We start from the raw sequence: 23,562 nt of genomic DNA, 5'->3' as shown, positions 1-23,562 counted from the left end.
TCGATATAAATGCGTTTAAAATTATTGTGATATTTGTAGGCTTTATATATCTATTGGGCCCATAAAGCTTCACATTATTTTAGCTGTGTGGAAGTCAATCTAATGTGCCTTCTTTCTATTCTTTCCTTATAGTGTAAGCCCAAAGGTGAAAACATAATAAAATCATCAATACTTAAATTAATGAATATTTTGAATTATTTAAAAGGATATTATGAAATAAGTTAAAAGATGCATATAGGTAAGGATGGGTCCACTTCTATTGCTTATAGCACCATAATCCAAAATTAAAACCAAATTTACACCCTTAAATTTTAAAAATGAGTGGATGAGATTAAACCTACGAATTTCAATAAATAGTAGACGAAATATCAATAAAGGGGTAAGATCGTTATTTCGTTAACATATTATAATTTTCGTGTTTTTTTTTATATCAACATAGTGTATTACAAATATCAACACAGTTTTATTGAGATTTTACATTCATTATATTGAGATTTTTTGATGCATTATTGATAAAAATCTGCTTATCAACATATATAAAAATTGAAATAAAAATTATCAAATTTCATCATTCAAACGTCGACGGAACATATGCACTTGAGATCTCGTTAGAATCCTTATAAAATTACCTTTAATTTGATATACTTTTTTGCAAAAAAAATAATTTAAATCGAGAGAGTTACGTAAATTTAAAGTTTTTGGGATAATTTTAGTAAGAGAGACATTAATACCCTTTAATTTTATTTAATAATTATTTAAATTTTAAATATAATCCACTTGTTATTATATAACCATTAGATCTCCTAATCTAATATTAAAAATTGATCTTAATTTTGAATTATTAATTAATTAGTAATTAATAACATCCCCGGTAAGGATATTTTGAAATAAGTTAAAAAATGCATATAGATAATATACAGTGGCGTCATAAGGATTATTTTTATCTTATTAAATAAAAGTTTCTATAAAATTTAGTTAGGATACTAGACTTATATACTTTTTTTTTCTTTTGACTATGTATATATAAATTTCTTCAATCACATTACAACTATAACAGTTATAAATATTTATTTTTGTGATTTTGTTCGAAGTCAACTAATCCATTAGATAAAATGTCTTGATATTATAATTTTCTACAACTTATTTTATTTAGCCACAAAAATTCATTAATTACATCTTATTTTTTTTTCCCTTTTCAGTCGCTCTATAAGACCTACATTTTTTCCTTTTTTTCTTCCATTTTCATTGAAAGCATCGCACCCCCCCCCCTCCTAAAAAAATATAGCTCTATCTGACGATAAGCGAAATTGAAAGAGTCGATTCAAGTCACAAACTACCAGGTTTGAGTTGTATATATGTTGAGTACTTATATTTTATCGAGGATCAATATTTTTTAGTTCAATTTACCTGTGAGAAATCGATTCTCTCTAGAGAATGCGTGGAGTTTTGGATCTTGCTTTATTTTTATTTTGTAAAATCGAATTGAATTTTCAGGGTGATGGGATTTTCTTTCATGATTTTAGTTTTGATTAGCGTGATTTTTCTTTTATATATATATATGTAGTAAACACACATAGTTTTTGGGTTGGATTTTGCTTTTATATACTCCATTAATTAGAAAAATCATAAGAAACAATATTCCTAACCTAAGCCAAGAGTGAAAATCCTCACTCGAGAGAGTGTGTACAAGAATTTTCTGACCTGTGAATAAAGATTCTTTATGTGTGCATCGTGCGTGCACCTACTAACCGAGTGTATTTGCATTTAATTATCACTAAACCGAATTACAATTTATAAATCCTATGATTGTTGCGATAATTCAACCTTGCAAAGCGATTCTCTTCTCTCTCACACTCAAATCATTTAATTATTTTTTACCTTCATTTGAATTAATAATAATTTGTGTTACCGATGAAAATGTGTTCAAAGGTGGTGTCATCTCTATAGAGTCCCACTTATAAAATTGTTACTACTAATTTACCATTTTCTAATGGTAAGTTGACTATTTCTTTTTTACATGGAAATAAAGGCCCCATTATTATTTTAGTCAATTTAGACAATCGATCTTATAGCAGCCTCATTAAGTCAATTTATGTCTTACAATAAGATTATTCTTACTCCAACAAGCAAATTATTTAATTTTTTTTCGTTTCTTTGAATTGGATAGTTACTTGACTAAAGACTGCAAATACATTTTAAAATGTTGTTAACTTTATAGTTGAAAATTTGTTGTTATACCAATTAGACCATTCGGTAATGGTAAGTTGACTATTTTTTTCACTTCGTTAACACGCACTTCCAAGAAAGTGTATTTGTCATTGTACATTTCATTAGTCGAATTTATTTGTTGGATATTTCAATTACACCTTTTATTATAAGTTGATTCTTTTCCATTTCAACCCTACTCATAATAATTCTTTTTGCCTGCGAAAAATCACATTGTTTTTTAATTGTTGCAACTCATTTTCCCTACTGGTATATTCATTTGTCATCTATATTTCATTTTTTTTTATTAATAATCACAATTGGATTCTTTTCGTATTGGTTCAAAAATTATGAATCATTACTTAAAAATGTACAAAAATCACAATCTTACTGTCACAAATCAATATATCAATACACAGAGTAATATACATGTATGTAATTATGTATATCGCTCTCTATCGCACGCACAAACACATCCGTGGTGCGTGTTCCGCACGTTCGTGCAAATGGACTATTTTTTTCCTAGCTATATATGATGGATTGACTTAATGTTTATTCTTGATTGAGTTTTGATATTGCACAAGCATTCTAATTTTGATATTGCACGAACTGATGCATCTTTAGTTGGCAGATGACTAATTGTATGGAGAATCAAGTTGCATCCTCGTTGTATGATTCGTTTGGGGAGCCAAAAATCGCGCCTCGAGTTGGGGATGAATATCAGGCTGATCTGCCTCAGGTTCTCGGAGATTCGAACACTTTGTCTCGCTTGATGGACTGTGCAAATGATGAGACCAGAGCTGATTCCCTGCAAAATTTCCACATTGGATCGCGTATAACGTTGGCTTGGATAAGCAGTGAGCAATCTGGTATGAGGGGATCACTTGATCGGATGGATGAAATATATGAGTGCAGTGGTAAAGACTATCGTTTGGTGCCTGAAATATGTGATGAATGCTGGTCTGAAGCTGAGAAGGGCTGTTTCCTTGTTGGATTGTACATATTTGCAAAGAACTTTGTCGAGATAAAGAAATTTGTTGAGACGAAGGATATGTTAGCTGTGCAGTCGTACTACTATGGGGCGTTCTACTCTTCACCGGAGTATCATAGATGGTTCAGCGCTAAGCACAAGAGATGCAAATTAGGCCGGGGATTGTTTTATGGGCTAAGGCTGCAAGAATTTCTATCTCGGGTGCTACCAAGAGTAGGGGAGTCTCGGAATGCTTTATTGGAGGTACTTATTGCTGACTGCATTTTTTCTTGATTGAATGCCAAATAGTGCAGAAATGTGCTCATTTAGTGCACTTTTGTGCTGATCTTGTGCATTTGGTTGTTTTTTCTAGGTTTCTAAATCATTTGAGAATGAAAAGATATCAGTGGCAGAGTATGCCTTCCGTTTGAAGGCGATGATTGGTACAGAGTTGCTCGTGGAAGCGGTTGGCATTGGGAGAGAGCATCAAGATCTCACTGCAATGGCTACAAGGCACTCAAAGGCACGCCATGATATGCCATCAGAGAAGGTTTATACCTCACTTACAACAGCTGAGATATCGAGCTTGTTGAGTGGAGAGCACCGACTGAGCAAGGCCAGATCGAATGATCTGTTCTGGGAGGCAGTCTGGCCGCGTCTGCTAGCAAGTGGTTGGCATTCAAAGGAGGCCACGAACTATAGTAATGTGAGTCCTCTAGATTGAAGACTCATGAATTTGCCCCGGACTTATTCTTGTAGATAAACCAACAAATAAACAAGATAAACCAAGAAATGGAACAAGAAATAAGGATAAAAGGATAGATGATGGATTAGTGTTATGATTTAGGTGAAGAACAAGAAAGAAATCCCAAAGGCACTTTCACATACACATCTAATGGCTCCACAAACTAGCAACACAAGAACTAGCAAGCATACCTTTACAATCAACCTTAGCCCGGCAAAAGATCGAATGCAACCCGAAGGAATTTGATAAGTCTTCAAAAGATGAAGAAGGTGAGCTCTCAAATATGGAGAAATTGTCTCTTACAAATATTCAAAAGCTGATTGAAATGAACCCTAGCAAGAGTATTTATACTAGGAGTTAAAAAGAAGCAAAACAAAACAAGTCTTGGTCAAAAAGTCATATTTCGGGCAAAACACCCGACCGGGTGTTTCCCACGGCTCATTTCACCCGCCCGGGTGAAGTCTCTGGACAAAAACTGATTTCTCGGCAAAAAAACCCGACCGGGTGTTTTTGGGTTGGCAAAACACCCGCCCGCGTGTTTCTTTCTGCATTGCGCGGCTTTCTTAAAACGATCATAACTCTCTCATCCGAACTCCGTTTGGGGCGTGTGAGGTACCCACGCGAAGCTATTTTGACGATAAAGACAATGATGGTCTTGGAAGAGCATTTGGACACCATCTTGATAGGTATATTGATGTTTGAAGCGGACCCCAGCTCCGGTGTGGTTCATTGGATGCCTTCGTTTGTTCTATTGGTTTGGCACTTCCCGGATTCACATCATACAGAGACGTTGCTAGTTCAAATGCAAGTCCTAGCCTAGTTTTTCTTATTCCCGGAGTGAAGAGATTTTCGAGGAGAGAACTGGCTAGAGGTGATCAATATTTTGATAGTGTGGCTGATGTGTTGAGGAAAGTTGGTCGAGAGCCTGGCCTGCTCGAAGCAGAACAATGTGGATTGAGTAATGATGAGAGTTTTTCCCTCACTGTTGTGGATACAGGACTCCCAGATGGGAAGGTAGTCGAATTCAGAACCTTCCCATCTGCAGCAGAGATTAGTCGAGAAACGACTGATGAGGCTACAATTCTAGAAGCTCGTGCGACTTCCCCTGATGTGCACAAGAAACGCACCACTCGAGGTCAAGACGAAGATGAAGATGAAGTAAGCAAGAATCTTGAACAGCAGCAACAACCTCAGTTTTTTATTGACCTCAACTTCCCTCCAGAGGCCGAGGCTGGCTCCATTTCAGCTGATATCATCTCTTCAAAAAACAATGCTAGCTCGAACCAAACAAGGTTTAGCACGAGGCGTAGGCCTCCAACGATGAGGGTTCTAGAAGCTGTTGCGCACGGATACTTGAGCGTGAACAAGAAGCAGAAGAAGAAGAAGAAGGAAGACGGGCAATGAGCAAGCGATGTTGAGCTCGGGAATGGAAGAGGAGATTATCTCACAATCTGTGCGTTTTTGCTGCTGCCATGTGAAAAACAAGCAAAAAAAAGTGGCCCAACATGATAACGGCGAAGGCGAGGAACAACGCGATGGTGATGATGATTACCTTCCCACTCGATGCGTATGCGTAGGCCCGCCCCAGCGCCGGCCCCGGCGCCCTCGCCCGTTCTTGACTTTCGTCCGCAATTTTGAGAGAGTTGAAAGTTGAAACTAAGGTATTGAGGATGAAATTTTGCATGAGTCAAGAATTTAGTCAATCTCCAACTGATGGAAGTATGCGTAATGATTGAATTAGTGTTAGATTAGGGCATTCGCTGTGGCGGATTAAAATGCGCTTTTGGTTACCGAAGTTGTTTCTTGCCCTATCACACTGAAATGATTGAATTAGTGTTAGAGGTAGTGGTGAGCATTCGATTTTTTAATCTGATTTCATCTGAAAGTTTGAAATTCGAAATCTAAAATTGTACTCCCTCCATCTCAGAGAAGTTAGCATACTTTGAAAATGGCACGGGATTTTAGGAGGGTTTGTTTTGTGTGTTAAATGGAGAGAGAAAATATAATTTTTATATTCATGTGAGAGAGAACTTTTTCCAAAAAGGGAAATGTGACATCTTTTGTGGGACAAACTAAAAAGGAAAGTGTGCCATCTTTTGTGGGACGGAGGGAGTACAAAAATATAAAAGATCAATATCAAACATCCGAAAATTTGAAAATTCAATAAATTTAAGGGAAATTGGTCTCTAAAACCATGAACTTTGCCCAAAATTTGGTATTTCCCATGAACTTTGAAATTGGTATATAATATCACGAACTTTGCATTTTGTTTGGTATTTCCCACGGCATGTTTATTACTATATTTGGCTAACTTACGAGGCTTTTATCATACTTGACACAATTAAATAAACGTGGTTTTCAACTTGACTTTTTATGTTACATGTTATGAACTTAAAAAGTGGTTTCAAATATTATAAAACATATCACGGTTGCCTATATTAAATAAGATTTTGATGAAAATATCTTATTTGAGTGAGTTTGGGAAATACCAAACAAAATGCAAAGTTCGTGATATTATATATCAATTTTAAAGTTCATGGGAAATACTAAATTTTGGGCAAAGTTCATGGTTTTAGAGACCAATTTCCCTAAATTTAATAATACAAAATATTATCATAATTGTTTTAGCATAATTTTTATCTAAATTTATTATACTTGTATTCATAATATTTTATTCATCCCTAAAATAATACTCCCCTGTTCCATGATAGTGGAGACATTTCTTTTCGGCACGGAAATTAAGAAAAACTTGTGTTGAGTGAGTTAAGTAAATAAAGAATAAAGTAAGAAATGAAAAAGATAGAGAGTTCAAGAGAGAATAAAGTAAGAGATAATAAAGTAGGTGAGAAGAAATATGTTTAATTTTTTACTAAAAAATGAAATGACTTCTATTATCTCAGCACACAAGGCTCACACACTCTTTGGTATTCTCTCTGAAGTTCACACAGAACACACACACAGAACACACACCGAGCACACACAGAGAACGCACACTAATCTTGAAGAAGAGAGAGTAGTTTCTTGAAGAAACGGAATTCTCTTTATTGATTGACTCACTAACTAAATAGATACAAGCAACTGAGCTATATATGCAGCTAATAGAATCTGGTAACCGCTCCTAACAGAATTGGAGCCAAGAATCAAGACTAGAGCAATGACAACTCATTTCCTAATTGACTAACTAACTCTAGCGGTTAGTTTTTGACAGCACCTTCCTTTCCTCTTTAGCCTTTAATTCTTCATGTTTAAGAGCAGAATGTGGACTCACTTCTTACAACTTCATCATTATAGAACGTACCAAACTGGAAAAATGACTTCACTACTATGGAACAGAGAGAGTAGTAGCTTACAAGCTCTAATATGTAAATGGTAAATTAAGATAAAGATAGAAAAAGTGCATAATTATAAAGGATGGACCAAAATAAAAATATATACTAGTTGATATTTTTAAAGGACGGACCAAAATAGAGATAATTACCATTTTGAAAAAATAGATAAAGTATATATTTTATTATGTATAATAAATAGTATGTTTATAAATATATTTCGGATTTCGGAATACTTCGGTTTTTAAAATATATGATTTAGTGTGATCTGAACTATCAATATTTTTTTAAATCTTATTCAAACCTAAAATTTAAAAATTCCAATTCAAATTTTAAAATTTAATTTACTTTGAATTAGATTTCAGACATTTTGTACCACCCCAATTAGGCCCGCCAAATCGGGTATCCGATCACAAACTTTCTAAAATCTAATACCCGATATCTTATCCGAAAATGATTTCGTCCCGATTTTAGATTTTTATTTTATTTTTTTATTATTTTTTTAAGAAAATTAACTACAAACCTTTTTAATATAAACTTGTAGTTCGAATTTATTACAAACTTAAAGTTGTTCGAATTTAAAAGAAATAAAACTACTAGAAATTTTAAGAAATAAAAAATTTAAAAGTTATAACATCCATCATTCATCCATAATATACATTACAATTCATACATTAACCCTAAATGTGACTTAAGAGTGGAGGATTTTGGGTGTACATTTAATTATTTAATTTTTAAAATAATACTCCCTCCGTCCACGATTTAAAGAACTCTTTTGCCATTTTGGTATGTCCACAATTTATAGAACCATTTACTTTATTCTACTTTTAGTATGCGGATCTCACATTCCACCAACTTTTTACACTCACAATCTAATATAAAACTAATAATTTAAATGAGTCCCACATTCCACTCATTTTCTTCCTTTACTTTTCTTCACAAGTCAAATAATTTCTTAAAATCCGTGCCGAGTCAAAATGGTATTTAAATAGTGAACGAAGTATTTTGAAAAGTTTTATGATATCAGGAGCTAATAATCCTTCATCTTTGAATACTTTTACAAATTTTCCTTCTCCTTTCCGTATTTTTTTATCAATTTTATATTGAATTTTTTGCCTTCTACTATCAACACTCTTGAATATTGATAGTTGACGAAGGGAGAATACGTTTTTAAGTTGTATGGTTTTTGGGGATTCGGTTGGAACAAATATCTGTATAATTGTCCAAATAAAATTATATCGGTTAGAATATATGAAATCATTATTCGCATCTCCATCTCCATTCTCATGACTACTTTGTCCAAGTCGATCTTGAATAAATTCTGCTGGATCACAATAGTTCGAATATGTGCTTCTTTCGTCTTCCACTATCATATTGTGCAAGATTATGCAAGCAATCATTATCTTCCCCATAATATCACGATCCCAAATAAGACATGGACATTTGATAAAAGCAAAACGAGCTTGCAAAACACCAAAAGCTCGTTCAACATCTTTTCGCGCAGACTCTTGATGTCGAGCAAACAACTTGTGCCTCATCGTTTGTGGACCTGGTATAGATTTGACAAACGCCGCCCATTGAGGATATATGCCATCAGTGAGATAATATCCCATATTTTTTTCCTGGCCATTTACTATGTAATTGACCTTCGGTGCTCGACCTTCCAAAATATCATCAAAAACAGGAGATTGATCAAGCACATTAATATCATTTCTCGAACCTGGAGTTCCAAAAAAAGCATGCCATATCCACAAATCTTGAGATGCTACTGCTTCCAAGATGATTGTCGGATTCCCGCTTCTTCCGGCATATTGTCCAGCCCATGCAGTGGGACAATTCTTCCATTCCCAATGCATGCAGTCAATACTACCCAACATGCCTGGAAACCCACGTTGTTCTCCAATATGCAGAAGTCTTGCCAAGTCTTCTTCGGTGGGCTTTCGCAAGTACTCATCGCCGAAGTTAGAGATTACACCTTCAACGAACTTGATGAGAGATTTGCGAATGAGTTGTGCGCTCATTCTCAAATATTCGTCGTGCAAGTCGGCCGCCGCCCCGTAGGCCAACATCCTCATCGCTGCTGTACATTTCTGAATTGCAGACATACCAAGTCGACCGGTAGCATCACGCTTCTGCACAAAAAAGTTGTCGGTGTCGATGAGCTTGTTCATTATTTTTTCGAACAAAGGTTTTCGCATGCGATACCTTGTTCGAAAAATATCTGGAGGATAGATTGGATCTTCAGCAAAGTACTGCTCGAAAATAATATCATGACCCTCTTCGCGTTTCCTTTCAATGTATCTCCTTTTAGCTCTAGCCGTCTGGGTTGTAGGTTGTGAAGGCAAGGTTGTTGGCCAAATAGCTATATCCTCGATTAGTTGATCGAGTTGCTGATTTTGTTCAACAATTTTTTCTTCCCATTCATTGTCTTCAAGAAGATTGAAAGCTTCAAAATTAGAACTTGATGACATTTTTTAGGGAGAGTTGGCTCAATAATCGTGAGAGGATTTGTGTATAATTTTCTTGAAGCATATAAGTAAATATATAGAAGTAATTTGTTGAGCATAGGATTCCACTACTATCATTTGTGATCACATGGGTTGTCCTTGGATTCCACCACCACTTGTGATAGAAAATGACTTGTCATGTAATCATACTTTGATTTTCGTGATCACATGGGTTGTCATTGGATTCCACCCCCACTTGATAGAAAATGACTTGTCATATAGTCACACTTTGATTTTCGTGATCACATGGGTTATCATTGGATTCCACCACCACTTGTGATAGAAAATGCCTTGTCATGTAGCCATACTTTGATTTTCGTGATCACATGGGATGTCATTAGATTCCACCACCATTTGTGATAGAAAATGCCTTGTCATGTAGCCATACTTTGATTTTCGTGATCACATGGGTTATCATTGGATTCCACCACCACTTGTGATAGAAAATGCCTTGTCATGTAGCCATACTTTGATTTTCGTGATCACATGGGATGTCATTAGATTCCACCACCATTTGTGATAGAAAATGCCTTGTCATGTAGCCATACTTTGATTTTCGTGATCACATGGGTTGTCATTGGATTCCACCCCCACTTGATAGAAAATGACTTGTCATATAGTCACACTTTGATTTTCGTGATCACATGGGATGTCATTGGATTCCACCCCCACTTGTAATGTCATGTAGTCATACTTTGATTGAAGGGCTTATCACATAAACTGGAAATTACATAAGCAACATAAATTAAAGATTACATACTAAGCAACAGAAATTGAAGATTACACACTAAGCAACAGAAGTTGAAATTTGCATAATAAGAAACATACATTGAAAACAGATAAACTACGATCAATTCCCAAATAATTCTGCTATTAGATTGCGTTTCAACGTTTCTTCTTCTGGAGTTAAGTCCCTCCTAGCCATCAGCGGAGTAAGGATAGCTGCCTTGATGTTCCGTTCCTGAATATCACTAGCTGCTTTGATCTTCCGTTCTTGAATATCACATTCCCTTTCACGTGTAACTCTCATTTCACGCAGTGCTGCAGTGAAATCATTAGGGATTGTATATGAAGACGTTGCAACTTCTTTGCCTCTTCTTTTAGCCTTACTCTTAGCTTGATCTCTTCCGGTAGGACGCTGCAATGTTGAAGAACGACTCTCAGGAATGGAGTCAATTTGAGGTCCTCCTTCCTCACTAGTCCTCGACCTTTTTGAGCTCCCACGACTTTCTTCAAGACTATCTTCATCTGGCTGGAAACGCGTTGAACCAGTACTATTCAATTTCAATTCCCACTTAGGATTGTATCTCATCACCTCCTCAAACACCTTATGGTGAGTAAATTTTCTCTTACCATACAGTTGTTGAGCGGCTTTCTCAATGTCCTCTTTAGATTGGCCACTTGTAGCTCGATCATGTGCTTTTTTGTATGCAGCAATCCACTTTGTGACATTTGTGTTGAGTCGTTTGTAGCGTTGTCTCAATGACTCTAAACTTCTTTGTTGGCCCATTCCTGGATTTTCTTTTCTTGCTTCCTCATATTGATCAAGAACCTTTTGCCATAGATGGGCATTAGTTTGGTTGGTGCCAACAATTGCATCCCTGCTCACGAAACAATAAGCAGACATTAATGACATGTCTTCTTACTCACTCCAATCATGTGGAGTGTTTGAAGCACTCAAGTTGGTTGGTGATATGACTTGGCTTGAATGTTGGTTTTGAAATGAATTTTGGAATTGATCAGAATTTGGAAAATCATCAAAACTAGGGAAATAATCTTGAGAAGGATTAAAATTTTGGGAAGGGTTGTAGTTTTGGGAAGGATAGAAATTTGGGGAATCGGAGAATATATTATTCTCATCATCATCCATAGTTAGCAACAAAGTAAGCTTAAAAATATGAAATTTTATCAAACAAGAAGATTATAGGAGGAGGAAAGAGATATTTTTTTAAAAGTACAAACTATAGCAAATGTGGTCTCTATTTATAGAGGAAGAAAAATTATGAATTTTGATATAATTTTTATAATTTTATAATATTTTATATTAAAGATATATTAATTTAAAAGTATATATATATCAACCAATGAGATTGTGCCATTTGGCACAATCTCATTGGATGATGGAATGGAGACCGCCTGGTTGGTGTTTGGGTGGAGAGAGACCGTGGTCTACTTGAGATTGAGACAATATTATTGATCTTTTATTTTTTTTTTAAAGGTGGGGTGAGGTGGCGGTCGACCCACCCCACCGATAAACATAGTCTTAGGTACTTATAGTAAACTCTCGAAGGCCAATATGAGTATTCGAATTACTTTTCTAATCATATTTAACATGAGTATTAACAAATATATTCATGACATTTTTAAAAAGAGGATGGGTAATAATTTCGTGGTCACTAACCTTAATCAATCTATTAATTATCAAAGAACTATCTTACTATTAGTTAAGTTGTCGGCGTACTTCTTATTGATCAAGTGATTCATGTTATAAGGATTTCGAATTTGAGAAATGAGCATATAATATAGGACCATGCCATTCACATATTTTCAAATGCTTTATTTGCACAATCAACAGGATAGAAGTGGTCCATTATATTTACGTAGTGATATGTAAATATGAAACTACCTAACCTCTTATCGTTTTTTTGTCCGAGTCTCTGACTGGTAGGTGCGTAAAATTCATAAATCAGTATTCCCTCCATTTCATATTTAATTTTGTTTATTTTACAATTTTGGATAGTTTTAAGTCATTTCTATTTGTGGTAAAAGGTAGTAACTATTTTCGTTATTTTATTTTCTCTTTATCTCTCTAACTTTATTCACTATTTACTTCACTTAACACACTATTCTTAATTTCTATACTGAAAAGAAATACCTCAATTAATAAAGAACGAATGTATTTGATGTTGCATAAAATAAACGAGTCCACACTCCATGGAGAGTGGAAACCAATCCCAAAAGAGCAATGTGTAGCATATTCATAGATGCTATCCTTATCAAATGGAATCATAGCCAATACCAAAAATAAGAATAAAAACATAATGAATGTAGAGGTGTATTGAATAGAGGTAGTAGTAATTAATTGGGTGGTGCCTGCCAAAGGCAAAAGCCCATTCCAATACAATCAAGTTCCCAGGCCTCTCCTCTTCCAATAATAACAGATTCTTTCTCCTACTCAAATCAACTCCTCCTTCACTACAATCAGCTCCGCCGTGTATTCATGCCCTAGGACTCGCAGCAAACCAGATACTTTCCCTACAAATCGTATCTCGTAAAGGTAACTCTCTCGATTCACCTCTACATAATTTCATACCGCCAATTTTTTAAACATTATTTAAAATATTACTTGAATTACAACCTTCTTTTGCATCATATCTTCTTATGCGCTATATAATTTGTGTTGATTGGCGTCTGATATCTGTTCGATTATATTCCTAGTTTATTTTTGCTCACATTTCTCTAGTGTTGCTTCCAACGGTGGAATCTGATGGTGTGATGTGATGTGAAATATATATGTTCCGAAATTCTTTTATTATTGTCTCTGGATGGATAATGATAGTCTGGTTATGAAGTAGTATGAATTATAAGTATGTCTGGCTAAATTTTACTTTGATATTTAATTTATTGTTCAGTGCTCTGTTTGGCTTGGTTTGGATGATGGAACTTGAGTTGTGTGAGGGTTGGGTTGCTTATTGGATTTAGAATTTTTGTAGCCACTACTACCTCTTCCAGTTGAGACTCTCTAAACAAGAAAAACTCTGTTTTCATCTCTCAATTCCGTACGTCGAAGAATGTTATTTCTTACAATTTCTGACTTTCTAAAAGGGATTTATTTGTATGCCTTCACCTTATTGTATTCAGTTTCAGTTTTCGGAGTCATCATTGTCAAGATCTTGTATATTTTGTTGAAGCGCATATTCTGCGTCTTATGCTGATATTGTTGTATAATAGTTACAATGCATTTAGTCTTAACTTATTGTATTGTAAAGTTTAAGTATAATGATATGGAAATCACAGTTCTCATGTATTACAAACAAGCTGCTATCATGGTCCTACTTTAGCACAGAAGTAGCTATTCTCTTGCACTCTTTTTCATGTTTTATAGCTTGACTTTTATCAAACCATTGTGATTGTTTCCTATGCATTTTTTACGTTGAAGTAGGATGGCGGTTTCACTTCATTGCATGCTACGTTTATGTTGTATTTTTTTTGTAGAGAACACGCATTCTAAATACCTCAAATTTTGGAGTCCGGTTTTAAACACAGTTCGGTGCATAGGACTTTAAACTTCAAATTTTGGGTGGGTTTGAACTTTGTTTTTACCACAAAGCCATTGGCTAGACATTGTATGCATCTTCATAGTATAATTTACCTGGCATGTCAATTGTGGAATGTGGTCATTTAAAATGACAAGTTACATGGATTTCACGCTTCTGCTGTATGTTACATAATTCTAAGCTTTACCAACTCATGGTTCTAAGTCTTCATCGTGTTGGAGCTATTTTGATCAGAGGTATACTGATTTATCCCCAGATCACGATTTTTCACCTGATGATTACTTCTGTAGAAATTCTTGGTAACTATATTCATTTATGGGATGATTGACTTATGAAACTTGCCTGTATTTAGATGGATCCACAAAGTTCCTTCGAAGGGCATATCGTTGAGATTTGTACTGATGCACCAGCTACAGATAGGGTCTCTGGCGGAAGCAAGGGTTGTGAAGGTGCAGCATGTGGATTCTCTGATGCCAAGACGAGCTCTAAGGATGCACAAGAACGTTCTGCCTCGATGAGGAAACTTTTGATTGCAGTTGTTTTGTGCGTCATCTTTATGAGTGTGGAAGTTGCTGGGGGTATCAAAGCCAATAGTCTAGCAATACTGACTGACGCAGCTCATTTGTTATCAGATGTTGCTTCCTTTGCTATCTCTTTGTTTTCATTGTGGGCTGCAGGATGGGAGGCTAACCCACGCCAGTCATATGGATTTTTTAGGATAGAGATACTGGGTGCACTCGTCTCAATTCAATTGATATGGCTTCTCACTGGGATCCTTGTTTATGAAGCTATTGTGCGGCTCATAGAAGAGACGGGAGAAGTTCAAGGTTTTTTGATGTTTCTGGTGTCTGCTTTCGGACTGCTTGTGAATATTATCATGGCCGTCCTACTGGGTCATGATCATGGACATGGGCATGGACATTCCCATGATCATGGCCATGGCCATGGACACGATCACGAGCATGGTCCAGGCCATGACCATCATGGACACGAGGATCATGATCATGGTTCTGGGGATGACCACACACATAGCAATGGGGTTACAGTCACCAGGTATGATTGTTCAACACAAGGGCATCACAGACACGATGAACATCATCATGCACAAGGTGAGGATATTAGCGAGCCTTTGCTTATAAAATTAAGCGATGACAACAATAAGGTGGAAGATGGACAGAAAACGAAGAAGCCACGAAATATAAACATTCAGGGTGCTTACCTTCATGTGCTTGGAGATTCCATACAGAGTGTTGGTGTCATGATTGGTGGAGCTATTATCTGGTACAAACCTGAGTGGAAAATTATTGATCTTATCTGTACACTCATTTTCTCAGTAATTGTGTTGGGAACCACAATTAGGATGCTCCGGAATATTCTTGAGGTCCTCATGGAGAGCACTCCACGAGAGATCGATGCCACAAGGCTTGAGAATGGTCTTTGTGAGATGGATGAGGTTGTTGCAATTCATGAATTGCATATCTGGGCAATTACTGTGGGGAAAGTTTTATTAGCTTGCCATGTCAAAGTTAAACCTGAAGCCGATGCTGACATGGTTCTGGACAAAGTCATTGACTACATCAAGCGGGAATACAACATAAGTCATGTGACAATTCAGATAGAACGAGAGCAGGCCCTGTGATTCAGTCATCGGTTTGTCTTGTTGAAACAGCGTAGTTCCTGAAAAGTATTCATGTTATGGATCATTATCCATTTTCATTTTATCTCTGTAGCTTTGTTCTTCATATAGCCTCTTCACATGATTTGCTTTTCCCACAGTTTTATTCATTGAGGGAAGCATCTATGTTAACAAGCATATTTGTTGAGATGGTGACACTCGAACGTGAAACACCCTTCGTTTGCATTGGTCGGCTGGTTGGCTATGGTGTGCCACCCGCATACCTGGCCAGGTGGCACTCTGTTGCCTCCTTGGCCCAAGCTCTCGGCTTTGAGTCACAGCATTTGTCTTGCTCGCGTCCTTCGTCCTTGGGCCCAATCGATCCACAATCATCGAGAGTTTTTGCACTCGGCGTTGAGTACTTGGGTTCGCATCAGCCTTTTTCCTCTTTTGAAGGATTTTGTCTTCAAATTATGATCATGTGCAGTTGTGCACCTACCCAATGTAAAACCATTATTCGTCCAATTAACTATGGAACTTTATTAATTAGATTTAAGAAAAACCTTACCATATCTAAGATCCGAATATTCTATAAGTATTTGCCATTCTTTATTATTGTATCGCTTAACCGAAGTCTCGTCTCCACCTTCTCCAGCTCACAAAAACACGTTAACAACCAAATAATATAAGTCTTGGAAAATATTAACCGATGGTTTGTTATATATGAACATCAAATTATTAAAGAAAATATAGTAAAATCTATGGTTCGTGAGAAGTGGAGAACCCATTATAAATATTTATGCCGAATTGAGTTGACTACCAGTCCCCTTTTCTATATAAACCCCTCTAACTAACCTATTACAGCATCAAACGCGTGCTATTTCTTTTGGTTTTCGCAATTTCATTTCAATTTCTAGTCTCCTATCTTCTAATCCAGGTACGCTTACCTTTTCCTTTTCAGTTCATTTTCCTTCTCGGAATTTATGCTTCCGTGTTTGTGTCCCTATTTACTTCGCCGATCTTCGTGTACATCGTCCATATAGATTTGTTACATTGATTTTCCGTCAGCTCTGTGATTTGCGATCTCTTTATGAATCGATTTTGTTTCTCTTGTTCGTTTGCTTACACGCATCGGATCTGTACCGAAAGAAAGATGTTTCCCGCTCTGATATATTTTTTCGAATTTATGCTTACGATGTGTGATTAATTGATGTATTTCAAGCCGTGATGCTACCGTTTATTCTTATTTGATGATGTTATAGTAGATATAGTTTGGGAGATTTCTGTTGTGTGAAATGAGTATTAGTTCAAAGGTGGTTCATATCTCATTTCTTGCTTTGATCCAGTAAAATATGAGCAACCAAACTGGAACCGAGTACTCAGTTAAAAAGAAGCCAACTCCAAAGTTGAATGAGAGGATCCTCTCGTCTTTGTCACGGAGATCAGTTGCTGCTCACCCCTGGCATGATCTTGAGATTGGTAATTGAATAATTTGGACTATTTTCGTTGATAGCTCTTTACGATGATGGCGCAAAATTGTGATTAACCTCATGTTTGCATTATTTTGCAGGACCTGGAGCACCAGAAATTATTAATGTTGTATGTAATCTTTATCCTTGTTGAGAAGTAGTATGATATATAGTTCAATCTCAAAACCATGTCTCTTATCATTTCAAATACTGGAGTATGAGATTAATTGTTCAGCTGCATCTTGGGCACTACAGATGTTCTTGTAGTTGTTGGAGACTTTGAGTCCATCAGTTTGAAACATTGCATATATCTGTATCTATATATGTGACAAATTCATAGTTTTGAGAGTTTATATTTCCAAATATGTTTGCATATCCAATGTTTCAAAGCTAATCACATAATGCTTTGCTTAATTACCATAATATAAGCCTCATGTACTTGTTAACAGAAGGTGGAAAATTTGTGAAGCTTTTGATGCTCAAGAAATCTTCTATTTTTCTATCATTGTTGGCTAAAGAAGCCTTTCCATTTTGGAGTTCTTTACTTGCTTGGGAAATTGAGTTACTTGAGTATTTCAGGTGATTGAGATTCCAAAAGGAAGTAAAGTGAAATATGAGCTTGACAAGAAAACTGGTCTCATCAAGGTATGACTATGATATATTCTTTGTGGAACTAGTACATAGTATGATTTTGTTATCGGAACATTAATGTTACCCAGACCATTCGTGCACCAATAAAGTGTTAATTTATTGTTTCAATCATTACCCTGCAGGTTGATCGTATATTGTATTCATCGGTAGTCTATCCTCATAATTACGGTTTCATTCCTCGAACTCTATGTGAAGACAATGACCCTATGGATGTCTTAGTCATTATGCAGGTAAACAATTTTATCAAGTTACCAAATTGTAGGAGTGTGTTTGCTTTTAGTGATAGCTTAGATAGATAAAAGAAGTTATGCTAATCTGAATAATTTTGAGATTTTTTTTATCGTGTCATCCCTTAAATTCTTAATCCTATATATTTCTACGGAACCTTCGTCTCAAAGTTAATAACCCTATCAGGATTACCAATCTTGCTACATGAATCTGTGTGACTGTTCCGACCTATTAGTAATAGTTCTCCTTTGCAGGAACCTGTAGTTCCTGGTTGTTTCCTGCGAGCCCGGGCCATAGGCCTTATGCCTATGATTGATCAGGTAATCAACAGAAAGAAATGCATTGTTTCTATTTATCACAAAATGTACACTGCTAAATTTCTTTATCTGGATAGGGAGAGAAAGATGATAAGATCATTGCAGTATGTGCTGACGACCCTGAGTATCGCCACTACACCGACATCAGCCAGCTCCCACCTCACCGTCTTGCTGAAATCAGACGCTTCTTTGAAGACTGTATCCTTTCTATATGTTTGCAGTTTCATTTTTTCTACTTAAGATTATTTCTGCGTATCGAGTGCAATTTCTTAATTAGTAATTAGATAAGAAGAATGAGAACAAGGAGGTAGCAGTTGATGAGTTTTTGCCTTCAGATACTGCTGTAGAAGCCATCCAGCACTCCATGTAAGTTTTTGCATATTGTAGACATTCAAATATTCATCTTTGTAATTAGGAAGTAGTAGCTTCATAATTTCCATCCCTTAAAATCTGTTTGTGCTGACTGTGTAGGGACCTCTACGCCGAATACATCATGCAAACCTTGAGGAACTGAATGAATTCAAAAGAGAGATACACAACTTTTTTATTGTTGTAGTTTTGTGGTGTTGTGTTGTTTTTTTGGGTGATTATATTTGTTACACTCCAAGGGAACTGTAGCTTAGCTCAACCACCAGTTTATTTTCATGCTTTGTTCCTTAAAACAAATAAGTTGTGTAATTCTCATCGCGTATTTTACTATTCTCTTTATAAAATACTCATTTGAACACCATTATTGTGAAGATTTATATTAACTTTTGCTACACAACTGGGAAAAATGTTACATTTACTGGAGTAGTATCTATACCTACTTCAAATCATTTTTAGGATTTATGGTTGGAGTACTTTCAACTTCACTGCATATATATTCCTGTTCAGGACAAAATTGAGTTATATGCAAATTAATAAGAAAAAACTTTTAAGCAGTCACTTTAGAATAAATGGGAACATAAGAATAACCATAAGCATTGTTTGGATAAGCAATAGTGCAAAATTAGGTAGCATAAACAGCTTGTGCCATTCATTGTTATTCGATTCCAAAAAGCACTGGATACAACTTAAAGCTGAAGAAATTGAAAGGTATATGGAAAATGATGAAAAGGAGTACAAGTCTAAAAACAATCATTCTCGGACAATGCAATGGCTTTCATTAAGGTAATATCCAATAGAAGTAAAGTAAAATAAAATGTTGAGACTCAATGGCGTTGGTTAAACAAGGCTTTGCCAATGATACCAGTGGCCTCCATGTAACGATCTATGCACCTGGAGATGCAACTGCTCTCACTCCCACTCAGGCTACTGCCAGGTTTTGTGATACACTTGTCAAAGCACTTTCCTCGAACAGTCTACATGGAAATTACACAAAGAAGTTATACTGAGAACATGAAAGCAAATGCACATGAGTCACACGAGGGTGTAGTTTGCTATGAAGAGTTTTCATTTTAGTTTATCTTAAGTTTGTAGTTGTACTTTCATTAGTTTGTTAAGACTGAGTTAGTGTATAACTCGATTTCCTCTCCAGATTAGATTTATCATTATGTTATCTTTTTCAAATAGGACTAAGACTTGTGCCTATAAATAGGCCTTAGTTTCAGAATTTGTAACCAGGTTTTGGTATCAGAGCAAGACGGAAACCTTTGTCTGGTTCATATCTTCCGATCCAGTTAACATAGTTCATCCGTGAATATCCTTAATGGGTAATTGTATCAGAAATAGATGTCCTCAATGAATCTTTAAGCTATCAATGATGATGGTTCAAACTGAAACACCAAAGCAGTATCAAGTAGATACCTGGACTAGTCTGCTGAGTCCATCTAAAAGGACCTTATCCTTGTTCGAAGGTCGCCTTTAACATGGTAAGACATCATTTTAAAGGTTGTGCTAATTGCTAAATGGACTAATATAATCAAGGCCTTCTCTTTTTACATTAGCAGAAACTAAGTTCTCTTCCATTCATCCAAAGACAACTTAGGCTTAGGGTAAAAACAAAGAATATCTAAGAAACACATCAAAACATTCACCCACCTGAAACAAACTAGATATGCCAAGAAATTGCATTTATTTCTGTCAATTGATTGATTGACCGAAATACAAATATTTACATATAGTATATTTCAAGCTATAAAGAAATCACAGGTTAAAGCCAATCAGGTATGTCTAACCAAACTCCTGACCAAACATATATGTTTGGCAGCCTAAAAAGGTGCAATCAAAGGTTTAACAAAATTCATACAACAAATTATGAACAAACATGTGAGACACATTAATAACCACATGCTTAAACACAAAATCAAACATGAAAATGCAGCCCCTCTTTTATCATTATCTGTTATCTCTGAAAGGACACATTAGGCACATTAAGTGGAATTATTCATCAGCAAAAAAAGGAATAAATTAAAAATTCCACACTATGAGTAGGCGAATTTCAATTGCATTATTCCAATCTGAAAAAGAGCCCCTTCAAATCCTCAGTACAAACTCAGCAATTACCAACATACTAATCGAAATTGAATCCCCGAAAGTTTACGAATGAAGAGCGAACAATTGAATGGATAATTCAGGAATATTAAGAGACAATAGAAGAAGGAATAAAATTTGGTAACAGAGAGATACCTCGAGAAATTCTTCGGCATAAGCCTGCTCAAGCTGAGTCCTAAGCTGAGCCATGATGTCATCCGTTGATAATTGTGGAGATGATCCGCTTGAAGGCGACGAGAACGAATCCATTGATTTCAATTTTGCTGCCTACACTCTCCTCTTCTAACTAAACCCTAACTCAAAACCCTTATTAGGCCCCCTCATCATTTCCTGTTTCTATTCGTCCTCATTTTATATTTCCCTATTTTCAATAATTTAGGATATAATTTTGTTAATAATTATTTTATTAGTGTTTCTTCTTAGTTAGAAATTAGAATTGATTATCTCATATTAAAATTTTACTCCTACATAAGTACTTCTTGTATTAAATTTCAAAATAATATTTTATTATCACAAATTTCAAATTGTTACATTATTTTGGTAGCAGCACATAATAATTATGTATACCAATCATTTGAAAATTATACAGAAATTTCAAATTTTACTCATTTTAGCTAATCATTTTATTTTAGGATTGATTAATTTACTTCAATGTACCATTAAATTTCCCATAGTACCATTATGAATAATGAATAGATTTTGGAACTAATTATGAAAAAAACTAATTAAGAACATAGAAAAGTTTAAATCAAAAACAGTACTCCATTAATGTGATTAATTTATATGAATAGTGAAAGTAAAATACTCCTATAACAATAAAATCTTGTCGAGAAAAAACTCACACTAAAAATTGATTATTTAATCACACTGTCTTTATTCAGTATATAGAGTATGATGATAATGGGCCGCTTGTGATCCGCTTTACATTGGGCTTGGCCTTTTACTGTGGGGCCAGCCCATCATCAACGGCAAGTATGACAGGATCGGTATGGTTTCACTCTAATTGAATAATTCTCTATATATCGAGCTCATTTTCAATTAAGATTGCTGACAAAATTAATTAAATTTTAAATGTTATTTAAATAATAAATTTAATGATTTAATTTTAACAAGGATGTATGTACCATGCATCTGGATACACTAGATCCTGTTTGATTTCGTCTTTTAATTATTTTCCAAATTCTTCCTTCTAATCACATCACACACACATGTTCTCCTTAGCTTCCATTATGATTTTGGGATAAAAGAAAAATAAATAGATAAGGAAAGTTGTCTCTATACAGGTAGTATTAAACTTATCTCTATAAATAGCGTATAAAGGGGCTTGAATTTTAAATAGGCTGAAAATGATGTGAATCCCCCAATACGTGAAATCCATCATGATCAATAAAATAGTAGATGAAACTGAAATATCAAGGATTCAGAAACTTCCTTGTCATATATAATCGTCCCAAACAAATTTAATGAATTTATTGCATGGGTCTTCACATATTTCGATCCAATCAATCCAAATAAAAGCTTCAAACACGCAAATTAAAGACTAAGCATGCACCAAGATCAAGAATTGCTCAATCAACCAAATTAATATGATAACTACATTGAAAGTGGATTTATCAAATCAAAAGAACATATTCCATCCAACCACGTGTACACAAAAATATGAATGAAACAAAGATCAAAATAAAATACTATTATCATCAAATATTGCATATCTGTGTTAATCTATAATTCAAGTACTATTGCTATTGTGTGTGTGTGTGTGAGAGAGAGAGAGGATATGAATTATGATATGATGAGATTTGGAGGCATTGAGAGAGAGTGGTCCATCGCCTACGAAGGCTAGCATCAAATTGCATCGGCCTGCCAGTTGCAGCTCTGCCCATTACATTTCTAAGTTATCTTCAACACTTTTTTGCATCCTAAATTAATATACAAAACTTACGCTTCAAATGAAATATAATTATGTAACTATATAGTACTATATCATATCATGATATACATTTCAATTATGGTACTTCTCTCATCCTCGTAATTAGGGTTTTATACTTGGCCATTCATTCCACTACTCGATTGATCTCACAAACAATATTGGTCTACAAAGATTGATTACTTGAAACGATTAAGATACTTATTATTTTACATAGTTGAATTAAAGTTTAGATGATCCAATTTTGTAAATATGAGCAATGTTGAAAGATGCAACCCTGCGTATTGTTTATTTGGCCAAGTATCCTTGAAATTTTTTTGCTTTCAAAACTATTAGTTTAAATGGTCATGTATCATCATAGCTCATTTCTCCATATGTTGAATCCTCAAGTAGTAAGGTTCAATTGCAAATTCGAGCATCTAAACTACAAATAATTTAATTTGGCAAGAAATACTTTTGGAAAAAGGTTCTATAGTCGGTGACAACCCCAAAGATTCTTTATGCATTTAATTACTACTTTTCTTACAGTAGCACATTAAGTTGTGAAGAAAAATCAACTTACATGTTGATTTATTTATTTTTCCAGCACAATTTTATGAAAGAAGCCGACCAAATTGGACCATAATATCCTCTTATAGTTACGGATGATATAAGTATAAATAAATAAATAAATGCGACTACAGAACATTGTCGATAAAATCATCTTTGAGATTTTTTTTCCAGGTCCTGACATGGGTTAGTTTAAACAAATTAGTATAATATCAATAATTTTGTCAAAATACTCTTGTTACTTTGGCATAAACATATGTAGAATACTTTGATAAACAAATTATATGCTGTATGATTTTAT

At 35.1% G+C, this 23,562-nt stretch overlaps 5 protein-coding genes across 5 annotated transcripts; 3 read left to right on the top strand and 2 right to left on the bottom strand.

The window, feature by feature from the left end:
* The first annotated feature begins 2,836 nt into the window (after positions 1 to 2,836).
* Positions 2,837 to 5,324, top strand: LOC125220215 (uncharacterized). Its single transcript, XM_048122379.2, has 4 exons — positions 2,837 to 3,439; positions 3,549 to 3,876; positions 4,187 to 4,189; positions 4,708 to 5,324. Exons 1-4 carry the CDS (start codon positions 2,837 to 2,839, stop codon positions 5,322 to 5,324), a joined length of 1,551 nt encoding a protein of 516 aa, XP_047978336.2.
* Positions 5,325 to 10,603: 5,279 nt separating this feature from the next.
* On the bottom strand, positions 10,604 to 11,380 carry LOC148934381 (uncharacterized). The gene has a single exon (XM_089062287.1). The coding sequence runs from the start codon at positions 11,378 to 11,380 to the stop codon at positions 10,604 to 10,606; it is 777 nt and encodes a 258-aa protein (XP_088918413.1).
* A 1,409-nt stretch (positions 11,381 to 12,789) lies between these two features.
* On the top strand, positions 12,790 to 15,815 carry LOC148934380 (metal tolerance protein 1-like). The gene is made up of 2 exons (XM_089069607.1): positions 12,790 to 13,030; positions 14,383 to 15,815. The coding sequence occupies exon 2, from the start codon at positions 14,383 to 14,385 to the stop codon at positions 15,667 to 15,669; it is 1,287 nt and encodes a 428-aa protein (XP_088925733.1). The 5' UTR covers positions 12,790 to 13,030; the 3' UTR covers positions 15,670 to 15,815.
* A 609-nt stretch (positions 15,816 to 16,424) lies between these two features.
* Positions 16,425 to 19,040, top strand: LOC125218349 (soluble inorganic pyrophosphatase 1). The gene is made up of 9 exons (XM_048120001.2): positions 16,425 to 16,582; positions 16,992 to 17,124; positions 17,216 to 17,244; positions 17,694 to 17,759; positions 17,888 to 17,995; positions 18,248 to 18,313; positions 18,388 to 18,508; positions 18,595 to 18,676; positions 18,782 to 19,040. The coding sequence occupies exons 2-9, from the start codon at positions 16,998 to 17,000 to the stop codon at positions 18,822 to 18,824; spliced, it is 642 nt and encodes a 213-aa protein (XP_047975958.1). The 5' UTR covers positions 16,425 to 16,582; positions 16,992 to 16,997; the 3' UTR covers positions 18,825 to 19,040.
* Positions 19,041 to 19,306: 266 nt separating this feature from the next.
* On the bottom strand, positions 19,307 to 21,116 carry LOC125218350 (mitochondrial import inner membrane translocase subunit Tim13-like). Its single transcript, XM_048120004.2, has 2 exons — positions 20,921 to 21,116; positions 19,307 to 19,653 (listed from the first exon to the last, which is right to left on the bottom strand). The coding sequence occupies exons 1-2, from the start codon at positions 21,032 to 21,034 to the stop codon at positions 19,504 to 19,506; spliced, it is 264 nt and encodes an 87-aa protein (XP_047975961.1). The 5' UTR covers positions 21,035 to 21,116; the 3' UTR covers positions 19,307 to 19,503.
* Positions 21,117 to 23,562: the final 2,446 nt, after the last annotated feature.

Source organism: Salvia hispanica, chromosome 1, assembly GCF_029641045.1.
Source record: "Salvia hispanica isolate PSC_SH4W2 chromosome 1, Shi_PSC_v1, whole genome shotgun sequence".
Lineage (NCBI taxonomy): Eukaryota > Viridiplantae > Streptophyta > Magnoliopsida > Lamiales > Lamiaceae > Salvia > Salvia hispanica.
This window is presented reverse-complemented; position numbering and strand designations above follow the sequence as displayed.